General features: G+C 39.4%; 1 protein-coding gene across 2 annotated transcripts in view; it reads right to left on the bottom strand.

Annotated features, from left to right (window-relative positions):
- Window positions 1–23,048, bottom strand: part of LOC139288378 (metabotropic glutamate receptor 4-like) — a 111,276-nt gene that overhangs the window by 24,140 nt on the left and 64,088 nt on the right. The window contains exons 3-5 of one of the 2 annotated variants that reach the window (XM_070909654.1): window positions 6,884–7,019; window positions 4,106–4,260; window positions 3,346–3,486 (exon numbers count right to left, since the gene is read on the bottom strand). In XM_070909654.1, the coding sequence (XP_070765755.1) occupies window positions 3,346–3,486; window positions 4,106–4,260; window positions 6,884–7,019 (432 nt within the window). The remainder of the gene's footprint in view (window positions 1–3,345; window positions 3,487–4,105; window positions 4,261–6,883; window positions 7,020–23,048) is intronic. The other variant, XM_070909655.1, reaches the window with a different exon arrangement.

The following is a 23,048-nucleotide window of genomic DNA, read 5'->3' as shown; positions in this document are numbered from 1 at the left end:
AATTTGTCTCTCTTTTCGCAAGTTCTCGGTTGTATCAGTCAATTCTCGTTCATTCTGCTCTGCAAAGGCACAGGATCATGTTCCATGGTTCAGTAGCGTGAAATAGTGTGATGTGCAGTGAATGCTCTGATCAGATCAAATAGCAAACTTGAGAATTGTTGAATTCTACACAGCAATCAGTTCACGTTCGAAGCAGTGAGAAGGTAAACTTCTGTTTGTATTTCTTGAACAAGTCAAGCCTGTCAAACTTGGGATTTCTCCACAAGCTGAAGCAGTGTACATGGGGCTCTAGTAAGAAAGGTCTGTCTTGCGTTTGGAGTATTTTAATTCAATTCAATTCAATTGTATTTATATAGCGCCAAATCACAACAAAAGTCATCTCATGACACTTTGTCTTGACTTTGCTGCTTTTCTTTATCATTTATGATAGTAAATGAAGAGTCTTTGGTTTTTTGGACTGATGGTTGGACAAAAGAAGCAACATGAAGACTCTGGGAAGTTGTTTAATAGCATTTTTCACGATATTTTGACATTTTATAGACTAAACGATTGAAATCGGCAGATTAATCGATAATGAGAATAATTGTTAGTTTCAGCCCTACTTGGTACATTAAAACTGAAAACACACTGTCTGAAAATACGCACAGGTTTGTAAGCTAAGCAGGCATTGGTAAGTCCTTCCTTACCAATACGAGGACTAACTAGTTCTACACTGCAGTACAAGAGCAATGCTGTTTCTTTATTTACTCGTCATCTACCATCTGCCACCAGTGAGGGTGGACTAAATTACAGAAACATCTCTATGTATAATGCAATATAACAGCACCACAAACTACATCCTCCAAATTGATCATAAAACACTTCTCAAGAACAGACCATTATAACCTTCATGAAGGATTTATTGCAGGACTGTTGTATTAGACCGTATTATTTTTAGCTATGTGTCCTTACAAACTGGCAACTGGGTGTATCTTAACACATACAGTATGTGGAGAAATAAATAAGACAGCTTATGGCCTCTTGAGGTGAGCTGTAAAAGAACCTGTGGTTTGGGGGTGACGATGTAGATCTGAAGCTACAAGGTAAATCTTGGCCTCTGGGGCAGCAGATACAAGAACACTGGGAAAAAGAGCAGCAGTAGGACGTGAATTATACATCTGCACTCTGTGTTGCCTTCCCTTCTGTCCAACTCAGATACACTTTAATGTCTCAGTCCTGGAAAATGACCTGTTACCACCCTGCTGTTATGGTGCATAAATCAGTTTCCAGTGACTTGTATTGTGCGATTAAAAGCTTTGATATCACACAAATAGAATAATTACATGCCCATCTAATCACGTTAGTACTTTAAGAATATCATTTTGCAGTCCCTGGTGGTTGATTACAGTCCTCCACAGATTTTTCAAGAGAGGAATTTACTCTTTCCTACTTAAGTGTGTTATGAAAAAATAACACGGTTGACTTTGTGTAGGCTACATTATTAATGAAATAGAATCACAGGAACAACACAAAATATTTTGAGGTTAAAAGTTTCTCCTGTAATTTGCTAGTAACTTGATATATTATGCATGGGCTATAGAGAAGCGGGGACAGGAAATGATTGTGCTTCCAAAAGGAACAATGGGAGGGATAGTGATAGTACTTGCAAAAGGCTCTGAGTTAAATGATTTTACCTCTTGCTTGTAAAAATTGAGTGTGCCCCGGAGGAAGGGAAAGGCCCACAGCAATTTAGCTCAAGAGCAGCCACCATGACAACTGATAAATACAGAAATCATTTAAGATAACATTGTCCTGAAACCTGCAGGTGTGGATTGTTGTCTCTCTTTCGCCAAGGGACCCACTGTTGTTAAGAGAGGTGACAATTAAATCTCTGCTTAATTGTTTAGTTATGCCTGTTCATCTGTTGTACCAATTCAGTATGTCTCCTATGGTATATGGTGACATTTTGAGGTTGCAGTGTCCTACATCAGCTGCATTAGAAATAGGAATGGGGGTTGCTAAGATTGTATTGATACCAATGTCGTTATCAATTATTTTATTGACTCCCTTATTGATTCACGATCAGTTCTCTGTGTGGAAAAAAATTAGGCCTACGCAGGCTTTCAGCACCCACTTTCAGGCAACTAGAGTATTAATCTTTCAAATGTTTGTAGTTATGGAAGTTACTAGCTAAGGTACCTTTTGGTCTTGTTCAGTGAATTTTACTCCTTGTGCTTTTGTCTCTCTTTGCATAAGCATGTCACAGTATTCCTCAAGTAAATAACCCTTCAAATCACCTTGACGGAGCACAACTTTGGTATGATGTTTTCTTTACCTTCTAACCTGGACGGCAGTGTGTGTGTGTTCGCTCAGGATGTTTCGTTCACCAGTTGAACCAATTTCTGTGGTCCTCTGATTTGATTATTGAGGACGGCTCTATGTATATATATATTGTACGGAATTGTTGTGACGCTGTCCCATATACCTGATGAAGGTAAGTAAATGAGACAGTGTGCAGGTGTTTTCTTGTTTGTATTCAAATATGAATTAACATGAAATCTCTCCCCTCTCCTGGAGATCAATATCCTACAATAGTTCATGAAAGCTTTGGCATTTACTCACTAAACACTTATCGCATTGGTACTTTGTTTGCTGGAAATGTCCTCCGCCAGAAATGTATTTAGAATAATGTGTATAACTGAATAATGTTTTTTATGTGACTTTATATGACTAACATGAGCAGTAGTAGTTTCTAAGGCTGGACCAGTGAAGGACAGCTGCAACCCTACAAGCTGGTCGACGTTTCTCAATAGCAGAGAACAGACAGCTTCATACAGCCGGATATATATATGAGGAATGTGTTGCCTAGAAACATTACAGGTGCCAGCTTTAAATCAGTCGGTCTGGACTACTTTAGATCCAGAACTGCTCAGTGGGATGGGAGCCAGGCCTGGAGAGCCAACTGATTTTAATGGCCTGAAGGCTTGTTTCTAACGGGCTGATTGGATTTACTATTGATTATGTTTTCGGCACATGCAGTGGCATAGTTTGTGATTGCTATTGTCGCCCACTCCAAATTGAACTAGCCAACAGACGAGTAATGGGAACATTAATTTATCTCTCGATGAAATTAGAGATTCCCATTCACTTATCTACACCCATTATATTTAACCTAAATTAGAGGAGCGTTATTGTTTTCTCCCTGATGACAAATGCATGTACCTATGCATACTAAGTACACACACACACACACACACACACACACACACACAATGTATTCACAGCAGACCCGATCAATATACTTGGTCATTGATTGAGTGCTTTCCATTGACCGAGTGCCTTCACTGCTATTAAGTGTAGACTCACTTGTGCATTTCTTGATGCCAGATCCTTTCTTCACAGCGTGCCGACTAAGCTTGCATTGGAAGTTATTCTCCCAGAACTCTGCAAACCAGATGTTCCTTCTGTTGTTCTCGAGTGTTCGGCTGATGAAGTAACGATCAAAACCTGCAAGAAATAAGGTGCTGTTAGAATTTAACCTATTCAACCTTCGTTTTTTACATTTAAATATGCCTGCTGTGTGTCAGGTTAAGGTCATTGTCCATTTAAAACATTTTTATAAGCCAAACTCTTCCTGGGCCCTGGTCCAAGTGGATAACTGCCGAGTATTTACTAAAATCCCAGCCTAAAATTAACTAGAACAGAAGCTCTGGAATCAAAAACCTCAGCAATACAAATGTTTTTGGTTTGCTCTTAGCAGAACAATAAAATGGTTCAAATGAAGTCACAGTATCTCAGTATTATTGGACCTTGGAAAGTAAAGGAAAGGGATTATCATTTCACTTTGCTGATTTTGATGAATTATTATATGCTATCCACGTGAACCCACTTCTGCAGAAAGCCACAAGGGAGTATATAATTATTTAATTGCATTGAAACATACAGTATAATCAACTGAATGTAGAAGGGAGATATGATTAGTGGAGGCAAACATTCACTACAATATGCAGAAAAGGGGCAGAAGTATCGATGTTTTTGTAAAAAAAAAACAAAAAAAAACATTTTTTGTTAGAAAACAAACCGTTGTAACTGTGTAAGGTAAAGTTAGGAAGTGTGTTATGAATACCTTTGATGGACTGTCGTTTGGGTAGGATGGTGACAGCCCCTTCTGCCATTTCTTCCTGGTTCAGTATTGGGGTGATTTTAGAGCCCCAGCTGTCTGAACCTACCCAGATGAAATGGCCTGTTTGATTTGCCTTCTTAGCTGCTTGAAGGAGACGCCTTTGGGACAGAGAGGGAGAGCAGTGTATAAATTGTACCATATAATGTTGTGTTGTCAGTGTTTTCATTTATTTTCTGATATATTTCATGCACGTACAGTGATGTACTGCCTATGAAAGAAGGCTCCCATTTAAATGCACCCTAAAGGGGAAGTATAGCTGCCATACAGGTGATTCCACGACTAGAATATTCTATTCTGAGCGTGGACAAAGTTGCACTGAGGCACTTTAGTGGAATTGAAAAGCCACCATAGACACACTATCTATTCCCAGTGCAGTGGAGTTCTTCTTGGCTGTGGCAGAATGACACCCTTGCCACATTTGTCCAGGCTTGTTGCCAATGGAAGTAAGTTTGGGGAGCCGTAAAAAACTGCCAGCAAGCTCTGCTGTAGCAGCAGACTTACAGCGACAAAGCTTGAGCACAGCAACATAAAATTTAAACACAGCCACCTGGCATGTGAAGCTTTACCGACCCTCACATCGCCCCAAAGATGCTAGAACAAAAAATAAATATTAAGCATCATATGTATTGTAGACAACATCAGCGTTTTTACTGTACATGGCACCTAGAAGGGTTTGTTGCTGCATAAAGAAGGACAGTATAACCTTGTAAAATAATGAATACAGTTTTTGTAAAGTGTGGAGTGGGCGAGCAGTGAGTCATCCAACTAACTTTATGTCTCTTTACCTTTGCTTTTATGACCCCAAGGATTCGTGTTTGATTGCAAACGAGTCTGTTCTCCAGAAAAGTAGTGAAATGAGCATGGTAAGACGCAATTACGTGTTCCACGTAGGAAAAATGGGAGAAATAGATTTTCTCACCGCCAGGAGATTACATAACAGAGACATGACTGAACAGTCAAGTCTGATATGAAAATCACAGTGAAAAGTAAAGGTGTTGTGTCAGGGTAAACAACAACACATCTAATATGTTTTGTTGTGAAATAGTCAGGTGGAGGAATTAAATGTTGACATAATTGAAGCACGCCATCAACAAGATCATTTAATTAAATCTATTCTAATTTAATTTTGTTTATTATTAAGAGTTTGTGCTCATGTCACTAAATGTAACGAAACTATGTTGTTTTCCCACAGAGCGAACACAGTCAAGGACAAACCTACCTACCTGGCTAGATTATAGAAGGCCAACCCACAAACATTATTTCTCTTATTCTTTATAAAGATGAGACATGGCAATATATTTATGTAAGTGGTTAAGTATCACATTATGGGGCTCCATCAAAACAGCTGAAGTCTCTTATACTTTCAGTGTTGACAATTGTGGGTTCCTAAGCTGCTGCAAGCTCGCACTTACTGGGTTCAAGGATAGAGCAGGCATGCAGCGCCGAAATCCCCCTGGCTTTCTGTAATTACTATATATCCAGACTATTACCCGTTATCAGGACCGGATTAAGTCAATGAGCACTGGGACTTCTGCCCTGGTCATCATCAAGACACCACCCCAAATCACTGCCCACTTCCACTAGGAATACACTGGCCTACTAACTGGTTGCTGGGAAGCACTTTCCCTTAGAAAGCCACAACAGTGCTACGTGTGTTGATTCAGCCTACAACTAATGAATTCATTCTTAATACGGACTAGCCATCTTATTAAGAGATAATGAATTTTAATTGATACATTTGTGTCCCCACAAGGAAAGCAGGGACACTGTTTTTTTGTATAGTATGGTCGGAATAGATAGAGATAACCGACTAGATGTCAAATTGGATGACAAAGCTATTAGTCGGCTAGAAAGGACACAGCGGAGTGGACAAAATATTAGAAACACCTTTCTGTATAATGCTCCTCAATACAACACCATGATAAAAATATGGCCTCACATATGTATGTATAGCAAAGTTAGTATCAGTGGTGGGAGTAGTACATTCACTTAAATAAAGGTAGTAATAAAATACTCTGTTACAAGCAAGAGAGAAGAGACACTTTCTGAATGTTTTGTCTGTAAACTATTAACCTGCAAAGTAAATAAATGAAGTGGAGTAAAGAGTACATTATATCCCTCTGAAATGTAATGGAGTAGAAGTACAAAGCTGCATAAAATGTAAATCCTCAAGTAAAGAGGAAATACCTCAAATGAAACAATACCTCTGGTTAGTAGTTACTTGCAGGGCTGTTCCATTGTGTTGCATTAGATCACACCAGTTTTTGGCGTCATACTGTTTAAAACAATTTCACTTGCCTGTAATATACCTTTGACAACATCTTCAGTGACAAGGCTGGCAAGAATATGAATACACCCAAATATAATCAGATTTGCCATTTACATGTACAACTCATAGATATTAACATTTGGGTATCAGACTGTATTTTACAAGTCAAAGGCAATTTCATTTCTTTATACACACGGGAGACATTTGTGACATTTTAATGCCAGCTGCAGAGGCAGCCTCGGGGAAAGACATTACTTAACATTTATCACTCTAGACATTAGCAGATTTTGAAAACTCTTAAACAGCTTTACTTCAACTTATCAAAACTCACTGTATTTCCATTTAAGAAAAACAGATCAATGGTATAAAGGAAGGTAAGTATCAATTAGTAATTAAAAGGGGTTGAGATAAGTCAGGTTAAAAGTTATATTAACTGATTCCACTGCACTTACCTGATGTCATCCTCATTGGCAAAGATGATGACTACTCGGGCATTAGGGTTCTCACTCAGCCGGCGGATGATCTTGTCGAACTCTCCAGATCTTGGTTCACGTGGTATTTTCACCGACTGGGAAATGCACAGGCCACCTAGTTGGAAGACAAAAAAGAAAAATTTGAGAAAATAAGAAACTGCCTTTTCTTCTGTAAAATGTTTGAAAAGATCTCATTAGCAGACTTTTTAATGTCAAGTGCATATTAATGCTGCAATTCCAGGTGTGTCTTTTTCAAGCTCTTGGCCACCCAAAAATCAGATGGACTCTTGAAGTTTTTTCTTCTTTCTTTTAACCCATACAAATCTTTTTCAATCCTATGGACTTTTTTATGATAGATGCACTATTAAAGGTGTGTAGGTGCAATATTTCACAGCATGAGGGATGCAAGGTATTAAAAAAATCTTTCCTTGGATCACAGGGGGCAACTTTGAGACATGGAGACCCATCAATTCATTTTATGGCCCTGCCAGTGAGACCAGGGGAATTGGGTAGCATTTGGAAGTACATAAATTTTGTAATTGAAAACTGGTTCTGTTTGTTCAGAGTCATTTTTCTTATCACACAGGTTGTATGATTGTTTCTTCTTCTAAATTCTTCTTACAGAAAAGAAACATTAAATACATTACTTAAATTTCCAGTTAATTCAGTCAAATTACACGCTAAAAACAAAAAACATATAGTATTGTCCAGTGACAATGATTAGTTTAGTTTAGCTTGTTAGACACTGGCCAGCATGATACATACAAATACAGCAATTCCCAACAGATCAGCTTAAACAGAGTCCTCACCCTCTCAGAGATGCTCTGGTATTGAACACAAGTCTAAAGGCAGCAGGAGATGTCCCTTGGTTACCAACAAGCTAAGGCTTTTTAATTCCCTATGCAACATTTCAGGATAACTCTTTTGTCACCCTGCCAAAATGCCACAGAGAGTATGTGCATGCTAATGAATTTCCCTTTCGTGACACAGTACAAAGCCAGCCCAATGAACAATCAATGCAGGAATAATACCCTCTAGTTCAGTTCATGGCAGCCAGACTCACACCATAAAACAAAGCCTGGCCCCAGCTAGGAGACTAATAGGTTGGGAAACTGAAAATATGAGTAAAGAATAGGGGATGCCATTAAATTAACAACGATGCTGGGCTGCTTTGCTCATGGGTACAAAAAGTCTCTTCCGGTTAAGTCAGTGTGGGGCTTCAGTCAGTGGCCTGCAATGTTGGTCTGATTGTACACTGTGGATGAATTTAATGATGTTTCCCTTTTCTTCGAAGCTGTGGCTTTGCTATTCCACTGGGGCTGTTTTTTTATAGAGGCTGCGTGTATACTGTAGGTTTCCTGTGGTCATGCATGCCACAGCTAGAACACGACAATTCTGGCTTATACATTCACTTGACTGGTTAATGGATAAACAGTACCCTTCACTGGAGGAATAGACTCGTTCCTTTGTGTGTACTGGCCCATGTCCTCTGTGTGGGATGTTTCCTTCTGCACTAGACTCATTGAACCCCTGATTTACTTATTTTTCCACTTCTGAAACCAAACTTTAATATCATAGATAACACAGATTCCATCATTCAGGAATCTGAAATTTCAAAGGTTCCAGCATAGATATTATACTTAATGAACTGGCGGCCAGTACAGATACAGATGAACAAAAAGCACCTCACACATACTTCAGACCAGTCGTACATGTGTTAGCGAGGGCCTAAGGGTGATATGATAAGGTTGAGATGGAAGAGGAAAGTGAAAAGACCTAATCTAACATTAAAACCTTGTTTAGGTTGCTAATTTTTGCACAGCAATCTGTAAAATATCAAAAGTGCATTTATAAACTTAATTTAGATTTTTGTGTGCTCGATTTAATCGCTTTTAATTTAAATTGGTGGCTTCATTTTGTGTCTTTGTGTGCATGATCTTCTCCTTTTGTCCTTTATTGTAAAGCACTTTATAAAGTATGTTTCGACGTGAGAGTAAACTAAATTACTGATTACCTCTAATGACGGTGATTGAAGGTACATTTGACAAATTAATGATACGTGTGCTATAGATAGCCAGAGCTGTACAGTACACAGCGGTCACGAGTAAAGACGGCTGCTGTGGTGTTGTTGGAGAACAGCCAATGCAACGCAATGTGTGAAATTGCTCTCCATTTTTGCTGTTCTTTTCATTAATAGGTGTAAAGACTAGTGTTGCAGGTACAGTTATTGATATACAGATTGTGGGTGAAGGGCGTTTGGGGTTAAATGTGCATTTAGGGCTAACTGTGGGACAGGAAATGAGGCTGGAGCATGTACGCCCAGTTCCACAGTAATTTAGATTTATAAAACAGAACCATGCATATGCACAGCTTTGTTAATTTGATGAAAAAGCGCATGCTTATCTCCGTCTTTTTGCATACACATACTGTAGTGTAAACGTACACAGAGTTTTATGCATCTGGCTGCAGGTGTTTTACAAGTTCAACTAAACATATGAAAGTATGCAACAATGCAAGTAAAGTTTCACAGTTCACAATATTTGTGTACCTTTCTACAATCTACGTGCTCCTGATTGTTGAGGCTTTGATTAAACTGAAGCAGAGGTTTCTCTGTGTACCTCTCTGTGTCATTACACTTAAACTACCCAGACAGGCACATGGGAAATTTAACAGCAGCATAGCAGCAGCTCTCTGCTCTCAGAGACTCCATCAATCATTAGATTCTCTGTCTTTCCCTCACTGCTACTTCAGTCCCCCATTCCCCCAACATCTGCTATGTGGAAGCAGAGCACTCATCCCTTTCCTTTTCTTCTCTTCTCACGTCCCCGGCAGCAGGCTGCTGCATTGCTTAGCCTCCGGAGAGAATACCAGGAAGGACCAGGGGGATAAGAAACCGGCCTGTGGGAGTTGAGGCACACTGAACAGGGCCCTCCACAGGGCCAGTGTTGTAACTCTGTTAGTTTTACGGTAGACACGGCAATTTGTTTTATTGCCAACACTATCCATTCATCATGCATCTGTCCATCAATTCCTCTCCAAGTGCTGGATGGTCCTAGACTTGGTCCCTTGACTCAAGGACCCCAATTCAAACTCCATGACAGGGAGCAGCGAGTAAACAAGACACTCAGTCCCTGCCTCCCAAGTGTACATTTCTGTTTTTCTCTTCTGCAGCTAATCCTACGCTTTTCTCCCAACAAAGTTCACATGTCACATCATTTTATTTTATCACACAGACAGATGGTACAGTACATACATGTAAACATACAAACTTAATGTAAATGTGTAGGATATTATTTTCTTTCACAGTGTTTGCATGCTGAAATATCTTTCACACGTTGATTCAGCTATGCAAAGCTGTTCCAAAATGGCATTTTCATACAACCTAAGTGGCTTTTAATTGGTCTTGGTAATAATAGGTCTTGCTCATTACATATTTTATATTAATTTTAGCTAATTCCTTTAGAGGAATCAGATTACCAATAAAACACTTTTGCATTTTGCCATCAGACGTCCCTTAAACTGAACCAGACCACCATCTCACCCATAGTGATACTTTATAAACACAAGAACATAAAAAAAGCAATTCATTACAAATGTGTAGCTGAAAGAAACCCTCTGCTAGCCTTATTGTTTGAGTCTCATAAGACATACAGCGTCATCTGTTGATTAATTATAGTAATTCATCAAATTTACCTGAAAGTGATCTCTGCAGATTAACAATCAGTGGCTTGTGTAAAAAACTGAACAACTGGGTTGTGCTTTAGGTCTCGAAAAGGAAAAATGTATGAAAAAGTTAATTATTGTCTTGTTTAGCTAGTTTGTTCATTTTCCCGATGACCTGTTGCAGTGTGCCAAAACCAAAAATAAATGATCAGTACATACAAGTATAAGTGCAAAGTCAAACCTACTGATAAAGTGAAGCAGCCTTTATACTGCAGATACTGCTGAAAACTTCCTGAGCTGCATATTTTTCTCCCAACACTCATCCTATACCGCTCTTAACATCTGAGCCATGTCTTTAAAACCGCCTCTAAAAATATCCGTTGCTGAGGAGACTGCGAGCCTCCTCTCTCGTGTCTTCCATTGTCAGCCCCAGTCTCTGCTCTCCTAATAGCTCAGAACACTAATATTCCTTCTCATTTGACACCCGTGGGAGAGACAGTGCTGCCATAAACATTAAATATCTCCTGGCACTGTGGCTGATTGCAGCGCCGCTCCTGTGCTTGGTGAATAGTAGTGCAGTGGCACACAAAATACACACAGGTGGGCGTTGTGATGAAGGCACAGGTATATAAATAGTCTGTTTATTGGGATGCCCTTAGTCGAAATACCTACACAAGCAGGCTTAATTTGAACTAGCTGCTTCTACAATACTGATGGTCAATCACTTTACATTGTTGCAGGCTTGAAAATGTGACACTTTCTTCAATGATGAACATCAACACCTGCGCGGCTACTTCTTTTGCATGGCAGCAAAGGATTTATTAGTCAACAGACACAACCAGCTAATAATTAGAAAGCTTGTTTGAGCTGCACAGAGCTTTGAATTCCCATCTGCTTTGAACAGGAGTGTTGTTCGATCAATCCATTGATAGTCTGTACTATATAGTACACACTGTCTGGCTGATGACCAGTAGTCTAATGTGCAGAACAGTCACGCTCAGCCTCTGTGGTGTGATCACAGTGGTTTACATTATACAAATAGTCTCAAATGAGATCAAAGCAATGCAAAATGTCAGGAAGCAGGAAGGTGACGTGGATAGCATTAAATAGGGAGATAAGTAATATCCCCCTCTGATTTAGTAAACTGTATACCAAATGATTTATGCAAATCAGTTGATCAGAGCCCTGCGATAAACTGGCAGCCTGTCCAATGTTTCTCTGCCTTTCATCCAATGCATGCTGGGACACGCTCAGGCCCCTGAGAGGGAGAGAAAATGGATGGATGGATGGAATTGATTTTAGGCAAGAAAAACAACAGCACAGGTAAAATCCTGACCATCCCTGGTAGCAGAATCTTACCCAAGATGAACCTGCAGGAAGTGTGTTGTGTTTTAATATTGGTACATTATCTACAGGTTGTGTTTTTCCCTTCTTATCAGAAATGCAGCTGCGAGTGAGTGGGAGTGAAATACTGCGAGGAATGAGTGTGAAAGAGTGGGCTGGAGTCATTAGGGAAACTGACCCTGAACAGAAAAGGCCCAGGTGCTCAGTCCCCTGTTCTAGCAACCCCCCTGCTAAAGCAGCCCGGAGCAAGACACCAAATCCCCCACCGTCCCTGAGGCGCTGTTCTGTCGCTGATGCTGTGCTCTCACCTCCCTGCTCAGGGCTGAGGGGATAAAAAGAAATGAATTTCTCCTCGGGGGATCAATTACAATATAATATCCTATTATAATTATTATAGACTGCTGAGCCACAAAGATACCCCAAACTACCAATTCATTATTTTCTGCAACATTATGAGAATGGCTCAGATGAATTTAAAGACAGTAGCTGATGTGCTCCAGGTTGCAACATGGGGAGCACAACACCAAACAACATACAACATGTTGTGTGTAAGAAGTACAATGTACTTGCATCAAAATCTGGGAGAGATTATGATTTATTTGAAGCGCATGAATGGCTCTCATATTAGAGGGGAGAAGATATATGGCCCCAATTCCACCTATGTATCGTTGTAATTCGTCTTTATCATACCACGCATCTGAGTCATTTTCCACATCTATAACCCTCATGTACATCAAATAAGTCTTCCTATAGCAACTGTGTGTAAATAGTGTATGCATTGTCCAGTATATGTGTGTCCACAGTGTATCTTGATCTCAAACACGTGGATGTGTCTTGAGTGCATTTACTGCACAGTCAGTCAATTTATCAGGGACTTGCTGAGTCTTCAGATTAATATCAGTGACCAGCTTTGGGCTGGATCATGTAATGAGCCCTGGGTTCACCATTATGTACTGCTGGAAATATGAGGCTGAACTGCGGTTTAATGAGAGGCTGGTGAGAGTCAAGTTTCTTCTCTCAGATGTCACTGAGCAGCACACAAACACATGCTCTCTGTCTGCTAATGTAAATAAATGTCTAGAGCAGATTAGACTGAGAGACTGGAGAAATACAAAGACCTGTATTATGTGCTTTGAATCTATTCTGTGGCGCAGGTTGAGGCTGCACATTGTGGTGGTGTTGAATTGGTCGGTATTATATTGAAAGGTGCGTTTGGCCTCTTCATTCAAAAATGAACAGGAAGTAAGATATTAAAGGATTCTTACAATATAAGGCGTGAATATAGAGCCACGCCATTAGTGTGGCTAAAAATAATATTTCTGAAAACCCACATTTTTTGAAAACTAATCATACACGTCCTCTGTAACCTGGCTTTGCTGGGTTATCGAAAGAAAGTGGTGCTGCTGAATATTTGGATATCAAAGAAGCATAAGATGAAACAAAATGATAGGAAGCAATTTTCTAGCTTGCTGTGTTGTCGATTATAATGAGTTTCAAATGTACTCATGGGGAGATGCTCTGATGTTAATAAGAAAGACATCTGCATAGTGATGTGTGAAATTAGATTGGATTAAAGAAGACTGCCATTACTGTGATGCATCTTCCAACAGTGTATGTTTTCTGTAAAATAAGTATGCCACCATTTCTATTAGTAAAACATACTTTTGTTTGAGGTATTTTACTCTCACTTAAATCATCAATAATCACATGACTATAACAAATGTTTGTTTTTATCTTACCCTAACTGCTGATTTCTTATTGTTACACCAACTCTTCCATTCTCATTGTCAGTGTATTATTGTCTTTCAAATGCTCCCTCATCTCAGTGTATTAATCTAAGATATGTTACCAACAATTCATCAATAAATTATTTCAGGTGTCAGTATGTTTCACAAACTGGATCTGCTCTATTTCAGTTCAGATGAATTAAGGATAAGTCCCAAGTGTTTCTATTCAAAACTAATAGCAGTGTTTTTCAAATTTAAGTTAATATTTTTGAATTGTGAAGATACAAAACAAGTTTTTGGTGATAAATTCAGAAATGCCTGTGTCTTATAGGCGGGCTGTTTTTACGTTCAACTGAGCGCTAAGCTGGAAGTAGGGGACTGAGTGGGCGATTAGACAGAAAACAGCCCTGTGTTAAACAAATGCGAGAGGCTGCGTTGGTTGGGGTGTGTTGATTCATGTACCAGTGAGACAACGACATATGATCCAGGATGTCCAGTTTGAGCAATAGACCCGTGATATTGAAGGCTTATCAGACGTCAAAACACCGAACTGCAGTCTAGAAAGTTATTACTGCGACAATCATTCCATCTTTTCTGGTACTATGAACTAGTAATCAACCAGGAATCAGTGATACTGAAGAGGTGAAGCTATCTGATGAAACGTTACTAAACCATTTAAGTATTTAAAGGGCAGATTTCGATGTTAAGTGTTACATTTTTAGTTCAGAGGGCTGCAGCTGACTGACTTATCCAGCCCACCTAACAGCTTTAGTGAGTTCATTACTTCCCACGTGAGCGTCTGTCTGTTAGTTCACTCAGCTAGACAAGTTAAACCCACTATATTTAGAGTTAGAATATTTTTGGTCGATCGTCTGTCAGTGGCCTGGCTACTGGTATTGTTTTGAAAAATTCCTTGCACCAAGAGCTGAGGCAATTAATGTGAGACTGACGACTTGCTTTTACTATAATAAAAGTAAAGAAAGGGAGCAATGAAGCAACTATAATGCCCCAACAAGTGCTGTACTCTGTAGACTGGCTGTTAAATTGAGTGTTATGAACTGCATGGGTCTAATCTTTGGTCTCTGGAACAAAAAATTATCCACTCAAGCTTGTATTGATGACTCTGCTAACAGTCTGCAAAAGAATATATGAGAACACAACGTGGTGGGAGTGGAGTTACACTCTGGCCTCAAAGTTGATGGATCAACTGAAAGTATTTGTTGGCATGGCTATTTTCTTAAGCCAAATGGCAACCAGTCTCTGTATTACATCTGTCAGCAACTCTGCTCTGATATCAGCGGGCTGTAAGTCCCGGAGGGAAATGGACCCACTCTCTATTTGTCCCCACAGTGCGGGGGAAGCTCACGGAGGGCAAGAGGGCAGCAGTGACAGAACATGTTATTTCATCCATATTAATAATCCCACACTGTTCCTTCAATTTGCTGCATTCTGTAAACATGCAGTGCCCCCACCGCAGTGTATTTTTACTGACGGCACATGATCATTTTGAGGGAGGTTTTAAAAAACATGATGAACTTTGATTGCAAACTTTGTTTTGTATAAATGATCTGCACTATTTTGAATAAATGGATTCTCTTGCCACAGTTTGAATAGATAACACATAATATTCTCATTTATCTGTGTAGTCACGTTGTTATTGTGTTTATTACATTGCGTACCATGGCCTAAAAGTTGGTATTTGTAATAATTTTGCACTTATAAGATTTCCAATTCAGTTAAAACACTGAATATCTGCACCGAATATAGCCTATATATTAGAAACTTCTTAAGAATCAGCCTGTCAGACCATGGGTAAAATACACATCAACTGTTTCTTCAAACACTGTCACATCGAAACAACTGCTAACAACAGCAGCACTTTTCATTGACGACCATGACATCACATTAGGAACTATTATTTCAGCTCAGCGGTGTAAGCACAAATGATTTGTCTGCCTCTGCAGGAGCTTGAGAAATCCAACACTGTCCTATTTTTCAGCAGCTGCACAGTTCTGAACTGTGCTAATAGCAAGTTTTTTCATACAAATGTGTCCATTTGACCCAAGGATACGCACTTCATACACAGGCATTTTGATAATGCGTTTTAAGTTCTTCAGGAGAGAACAGTAACTGCGTGTCATTGTCGACCATTGAGCAGTTTTGCTGGAGAGCATGTTGTCTATTCAGTTACCAGATCTGAATAAAAAAAAGGTACAGCACAACAGGTTCTGGGGCAACTATAAATTAGATTTCAAAATGACTGAATGACATTTTTCTTCTCAGTGCAAATGATTTATAAATCAAAGACAGGCCTCTAAGCACTGTGAAATGAGCTTTTCTGCACTGTGGTAAAATGACTCACCTGACAACCATGGGAATCAAGGAGTATCCGCATAGCAAAGCTCTTAAGATGAAAATGTTGTTAAACCTTAGCTGAAGAGTTTAAAGTATATATATACTCACGAGGCAAAGCAAACATTAATGTTGCTGTCTAATCAGGCGTGGGCACGGGGTGAAGAGCTAGCTGCAGCAGGCCTTGAGGTGCACACTCTCACATTGTCAAAGAGCTGCTGAGAACTTCCCCCCGACTACATTTGCTGTCAGGCTCAATGTTACCTTCAGTAGCTAGCATACATTTCTGACAACAGATGAGTGAAATAATGGCTGACATTCTGAATTCAAATCTCTTTTTTCCATCCCCCGGCGCATCACAGTAGTTTCTTTATCAGGGCTTCAGATGTGATAAATAGCTTCTTGGCATTGCCGGCATTCTTCATTGTAACCTGCTGATACTGCCAGCAGCAAGTTCTGTGTGGTCACAGACAAAGAGCTGTAGCAGTTTAAATGGTCAGTGGTGTTTTGTGTTTTGGTGAATATGCTCACTGCTGCAGTTACTACTATTCATGCGGCTTCATATGACTTTGCTCAGTTTGGCGTGAATAACTGTAAGTGGCAAGATGTTTTCGTACTTGTAAAACAATAACCCCAATCTAAAGTTTCCTCTTATTTGCTGAACATATTCCACAACATCACTTCTACTCTGTCAATTAAATTAAAGAAAACGTGCTCAAGATTAAATCTGCAACAAGTTTAATGATTGATCAATCGCAAATTAGCTAATTCCTGTTTCTCAGATATGAGGATTTGATGCTCTTCTTTGTTATATATAATGGTCAACTGAATATCTATGGGTTTCTGTTTCTGACTGTTGGTTGCATAAAACAAGCTATTTGAATACATCACATTGGGCTGTGGGAAATGATGACGTCCATGTTTCACTATTTTCTTAAATTCTTTTAGACAAAATGCTTGATTGATGAATCAATTCATTGAATCAGTATCTCAAGTACTTGTTTTAGGTACATGTAAAAGAAATACTGCCAATTCTTGCTTCTTTCCAAAACGTTCTGCACCGTCGGACTGCACCAAGGTTCACAGACGCTGCAGCAGAATTCAACTACCCGAAGGTTCATCCATTTTGTGATAAAGTGCCTTCACCTTTAATATTGCCTCTGGCAGGCCCCAGGACAGCCTCCTGCAGAGGCCAGACCAGACTTGCTGGGCATACAACTTCTCCAAGATACAGTAATGATCAATCCTCAGATGAATGGTCCCTTTTTGTTAAATTGCTATTGTGCCAAAATAGTGGTCTAAAATCTTCTGGCCTCAAAGTGGATAAAGTTAAATATTTCCAGGAACAACTGGACTTCCTTCAGTCAATCACATCTTAATTGTTTAACTACAAGCAAAATATCTTATTTGCACATTTTGCAGATTAGCCAACCGTCTCCTAATAACATGTCACTGATAAAATGTGGAAACTGCTGAAAATGTCAACCCAATATTTAATGCAAACAAAGGATTAGAACTGAGTGAACTTTAAGCTAGACAAACCAAACCCACAGATTTGGGTTTTGTGTCTGAGTTGAAAGTTTGGGATATTCTGTCATGCAGTGTTGGCATGTCTCTTTGACATGATAGAGATAAAGCACATTATGCAAATAGCAGATCTGTGGCAGTCTAGACAATCATTCTCTCTCTGCACACCTGCAGCTAAAACCCTTCATTGATTCTCAAACTGTCTGAGGAACTAAGTTCCAGGTGGTTGAAAGGAACATAAAGCAAACCCCTGGAAGAGTAGCTGTGACAGTTTTAAAGATATGAAACCATTTGCGAAATGCTGCAAAGTGCTAATCAAACAAGGTAATGAACAATGGAAAATAGGAAAGTAATAGCAGAGCAGCATAACAATGAAACTGAAGTAGAGATATAAAAAGAGAAAATGTTGCTGTTTAAATTACTTTATGTTCTATATTTGTTAAAACCATGACAAAAGTTAAATATGTCTTGTGTTAATGCTTCATGCTAGTTCAGATGTTTGCGTTTATTTTGACGCATGTCTTAATTATTACATTTCTAGCTTCTTTTGTTTGATCAATAATATATAGCTGTTGAACACATGAACTGCCCTGCGGCCTACAAGATATACAGCAATCTTCCCACGTTGCTCACCGCTCTACCTGCTGCCTTTTGTCACCGGATGGCCGTGCAGCAGTATGAATAATGTCAGCAGGTGAACAGTGCTTGGGTAATACCAAAGATACAGGCGGTTGCACAAAGTAAATTCACCTAAATGTCTCTTTAACCCTCAGAAACCCAACACAGCATCCATCAGGACTCAATGACGCCTGAAGCAGGAGGAGCAGCTGTCTGAGCCCTGACAGGGATTTCCTGTGTTTTGACATGTTGAGCCAAGGGGACATGAACTCCTGAACCTTCCTTCTTGTCCTTCCTTTCACACAGTATAATTAGAATAAGAAAGTACATTAGACAGGAGATATTGTTGAAGCGACATATTTGCATAATGCTAACACCTTATTTATTGACTTATTGGGCTGTTCTGGTAATTATTTTCATTGTGGCAGAATAAGGCTATAAACATGAAATCAATTCATTACACAGACTAGAGTGCTTTGTCTTGATCAGGGCATTGTCTTAATAATAGCTACAGTATCATGAGCTCATAAGGTGCATTTACATAATAAATAATATCCGGTTTGTATTGCCCATACAGAACGTTTGAAAGTATTACTGAAAACTCGCTTCTTCAGACAATATTTTTTCACTAGGCGTTTCAGGTTAATGAGTATTCAAATCATTCCTCTTGACATTTCCCTCATGACAAAGGGTGCAGTACGCAGCCCTCATTTCTAACATTTGCATAATCTCCCTGTCATCCCTGTGCTGCTGGGTGCTATCTTTGCCCTCCTCCTCAACCTCCTCCTCCTCTGCTTCAACTGTCATTTAAGAAGAAAATTCTGATTAATTATGATTTGAAATTATCCATCCAACTAATCTTAGATGGCAATATTTCATTTGATGTGTCAGTGTGCAGAAATTGGAAAGTGAAAGCACACCCAAGAAACACAACAAAAATATAGTTGTACAGATATTAAAGGTTTAATTTTATAAGTCCCTCTGAGATAAATTCTTCTAATACTTTGATTTTAAAGAGTGTCACCACCTGACTCCGTGAAATCCACTAAATTTGATTACATACAGGAATACAATAGGGAGGTGTGCAATATCCACTGGAAAAAAATCTCACTAGTTTTCACAAGGTGAGGATAAAATGACATGGAGCATCAGCCTCCATTACTGCAGAGGACCGTGCACTCTCTAATAAGGACACTGGAGGCACAGCAGCTTTTCAGAGAGAAGAATAAACAGAAAGAAATCTACTGAGGGAGCAAAGACTGCATCAAGGACAGTCTTGCATTGCAAGGGTGACAACAGCAAGACATCATACTGAAAACTGTTTTATCCCACTTTTCTTGTAATCATCTTCCATAATGACACTCCAGCCTTAATCCCAAGGGGCGGTTTGATAGTTGATGGCTGTTATACGATGGGAACAACCCAAATGAAAAAGCAGCTTTTTGAAAACAGATCTGTGTCTCGAAGGTGGACAGTCCAGCATCTGCAGATTAAATGATGTATTGCCATTTGAAAAACTGTCCTGATGATGACACTATTCAGCTTGGTACATTATAAATTCAGGGGCTGACACACTTTGGAGACCAATGCAAACAGGTTCTGTATGTGAAGCTCGCATGGTTTAGCATTAAACATTTATGCATTTTCTGCATCTTCACTGCTGAGAATTCTTTTACTGGGTCTGCTGTGTCCTCTTCTTGTGAAAATAAACCAGTGAATAAGCAAAAGCTTTCTTCCTCTGACTATATGATTTGTAGTTAGAGAATATACTGTGTTTCGGTATGACAACACTATTTTCCTGCATGGCCTCCTTTTGTAAACCATTTGAATCTTTAATGCTTTGTTCAAAATATAACCAGTTATATCACCAGATATTTTGACTTTGCACAATTTTGAAATAATGCTCATTTATGTAGTGCACAATCACCATGGTTACAAGAAGGCAAGTATAGCAGTTTGACACTGGTATGACTTTTTAGCCTCCCCAGCCTCCAAACTGAAATATCTCAACAACTATTGGACGGATTGTCCTGAATTCATGGGCATCAGATGATGAAGCATACTGACTTTGGCTATTCCTTGACTTTTCTCTGACGCCACCACAAGGCTGATATATTTGGTTTTGGTGAAATGTCTTGACAACTCTTGTATGGATTGCCATGACATTTGGTGCAGCTATTCACGGTCCCCAGAGGAGGCATCCTAATGACTTTGGTGATCCCCTGACTTTTCCTCTAGTGCCACTATGACGCTGACATTTGTGGTTCGGAGTGAAATATCTTGACAACTGTTGGATAGATTACCATGCGGTTTATTGCAGTCATGGTCTTTTTGAACTATTGCGCTCCCCTGACTCTTCATCTAGCACCACCATCAATAAAATTTAAACTTTAGCAAACACATGAACTAACTCACAATATACTGTATCATATTATGGTTGAATTAATGTGTGAGTCTAAGTACTCAATATTAGGTCAACTGATCTGTTCACAGACAAAATAATTCCACAGATTTTCACAAAATTCCTATAAAACAAGAGAAAAAGAGCAGTAGCTTGCCAAAACTCCCACCCCTTTGAAAGGCAGTTGAACATGGCAACACACAAAGTAAAAATTAAGTTATCTTCTCCTCTTAGCCGATTGTGCGTCTCCTGTGTGTGCAGAATAGTACCAAAACACTACACTTCCTGCAGACAAAGTATCCACAGGAGGCATGCTTTTTTTTTCAATAGAAAATAAGATTATTTCTTATCCAAGACAAATGTTGAGGCAGGGAAGTCAAAGGCAGCATTCAGAAAGAAATCCAGCTGAAAAACAAATGTAGATGATGATGATTTAAGTAAGACATATATTGACACTAATGCATCACTGCTTTGTTATCCTCTGATTTGTCCCCGCTGAAGAACAGATTTGTAAAAAAAAAAAGAGAAGCTTTTACAATTGGATATGAGCCTCATATAAAGTTAAGGAAGTCTGACTGTTGATGGGTGTGACTTCTAAAACGAACATGGAAGAAGACCTTTCGTCAGAAACTCCATCTGGATTATCGGAACACGTCTTCATTTTGGGATTAAAACATTCATGGTTACACATTTTTTACTGATAATAGTGGATGCTACACGTCTGTTGTATTCAGAGGGTCATTTATGATTTTCAAAACATTGCCATTTAACAGAATAACTCATCTTAACCCAGTTCTAGTCATCTAAGCAGAAACATGTCAGTCCCCCTCTATTGTTTTAATTGTTATTCTCACCCTTTTCTGCTCAAGCTCAAGCTTGCTCTCAGAGAAACACTAAAGGTTATTTGCAACCTCCTCTGAGATATCGACTGCCCCAGCGTCAAACTGTTTCCGCTCCACGGTACAGATACTCAAGTCCAGCCAGTCTGATCAAATACTGTGTGAGTTTCCAGTTTAATTCTGTTTCCACTTGAAAGCCCAGTGAGCCGCGGTCATATGGTATCAGATTATCTCACCGGCAGGACCTTGTTTCATCTAACATCTAACACAACACTTACACCACAACCCCCACAACCCCAAAACCACCCCCACACAGGCTTACGTGCTTTTTGAAAATGTTTATTTGACCAAAAATATAAAATTCAAAACAATCGGCCAAAAAGTAGGAGTCAGTACACTGTTGAATGTCAAACATTCATTATTTCATTCTATTCCCTTTTGCCAGGAAGCAAATGGACATTCAGTAAAACCAAGTGGATATTTGAATGGCTGGGCTACTTTTGATATTTTGATTATTCTGTCTTTTTTTTATCACATTATGGGAGAAATTTTTACATTTCTCCTCAAGCTAGCTTTAAACAGAAACATTAAACTGTGAAGAAAGGCCAAATTAAAAATGTCCATTTATGAGCTTGAGATTTGCTGTGGACTGCACTGGTAATATAACTGAATGCTTCCACAGAAACACCAGCTACAGTGTGTTGACGTTGGGACCCCACAAGCATATGGTCTCTGGGTCAACACAGCAATCCGTTTCTCCTTAGCCTTAGCATCGCGGCTAAAATGTCCTCGAAAATAAAGCACTGATCTCAAAGATACAGCCCTTAAAATTGAAATTCTTGTCCCTTTTTTTGAAAGGACATATTAACTATAATGATACTGCAGTTGTTGCGCATATGTTTCCATTTTTCCAAAGAGGATAAAACTGTTTTGATCACATTTGTGGAAACAGCCTTCAAGCTTCAACCACCTGGGTGGGTACCACAGCAACAGGGGACTGACATTTGAGAACTGACGCTACGCTGTCAACTTCTGATGCTGCACTGTCAACTTCCATGGTGAGCTTCTGCCTGAAGAACGTCATGCTGTACAGCCTACAAACTCTGATATAAAACATGTTTTCCTCTTCTTAACAAGCCCACATAGCGTTAGTTATCAGCTGTCATTCGTCCCTTTACAGCATTCGACCTTTGGAAATTGGAAGCTCCACTCGTAAAGTGGACACTGGTTAGCCTAGCTTGTTAAGATGCTAAGATGTTACTTTTCATTCATATTATTTCAACACTTTCTGAGTCATTGAAACTTCCTACACACTCAGTGCTCGTTGCATTATTGAAAGGATCTAGCGTAGCATTGTCTCTGCTGTCTCTATCACGGGTCTATATGTGGTGATGGTGAACAACCTGATTGTCGAAACTCACAGGAATAGTCCTAACCTCAGAACTCCATAGGTTATCTCGTGATTTGAATCACGACATGGAATAAGTTACGGAGTAATGTAGGGAGGGTTCAAATCACAGATGTGACTAAATGGCTAACTACCTCAGCCCCCCAGTTGGTTACCTAACTATGTGAACTATTTTTCGTGCCCACCCACACCGATATTGCACCAATCAAACTACAGTAATGATAAATGTGTAATTTTGTTCAATAAAGCCAGATAGTCCATGTTA

Source organism: Enoplosus armatus, chromosome 8 (genome assembly GCF_043641665.1).
Source record: "Enoplosus armatus isolate fEnoArm2 chromosome 8, fEnoArm2.hap1, whole genome shotgun sequence".
Classification (NCBI taxonomy): Eukaryota; Metazoa; Chordata; class Actinopteri; order Centrarchiformes; family Enoplosidae; genus Enoplosus; species Enoplosus armatus.
The sequence above is the reverse complement of the archived record's forward strand: the minus strand, read 5'-3'. Positions and strand labels throughout refer to the sequence as shown.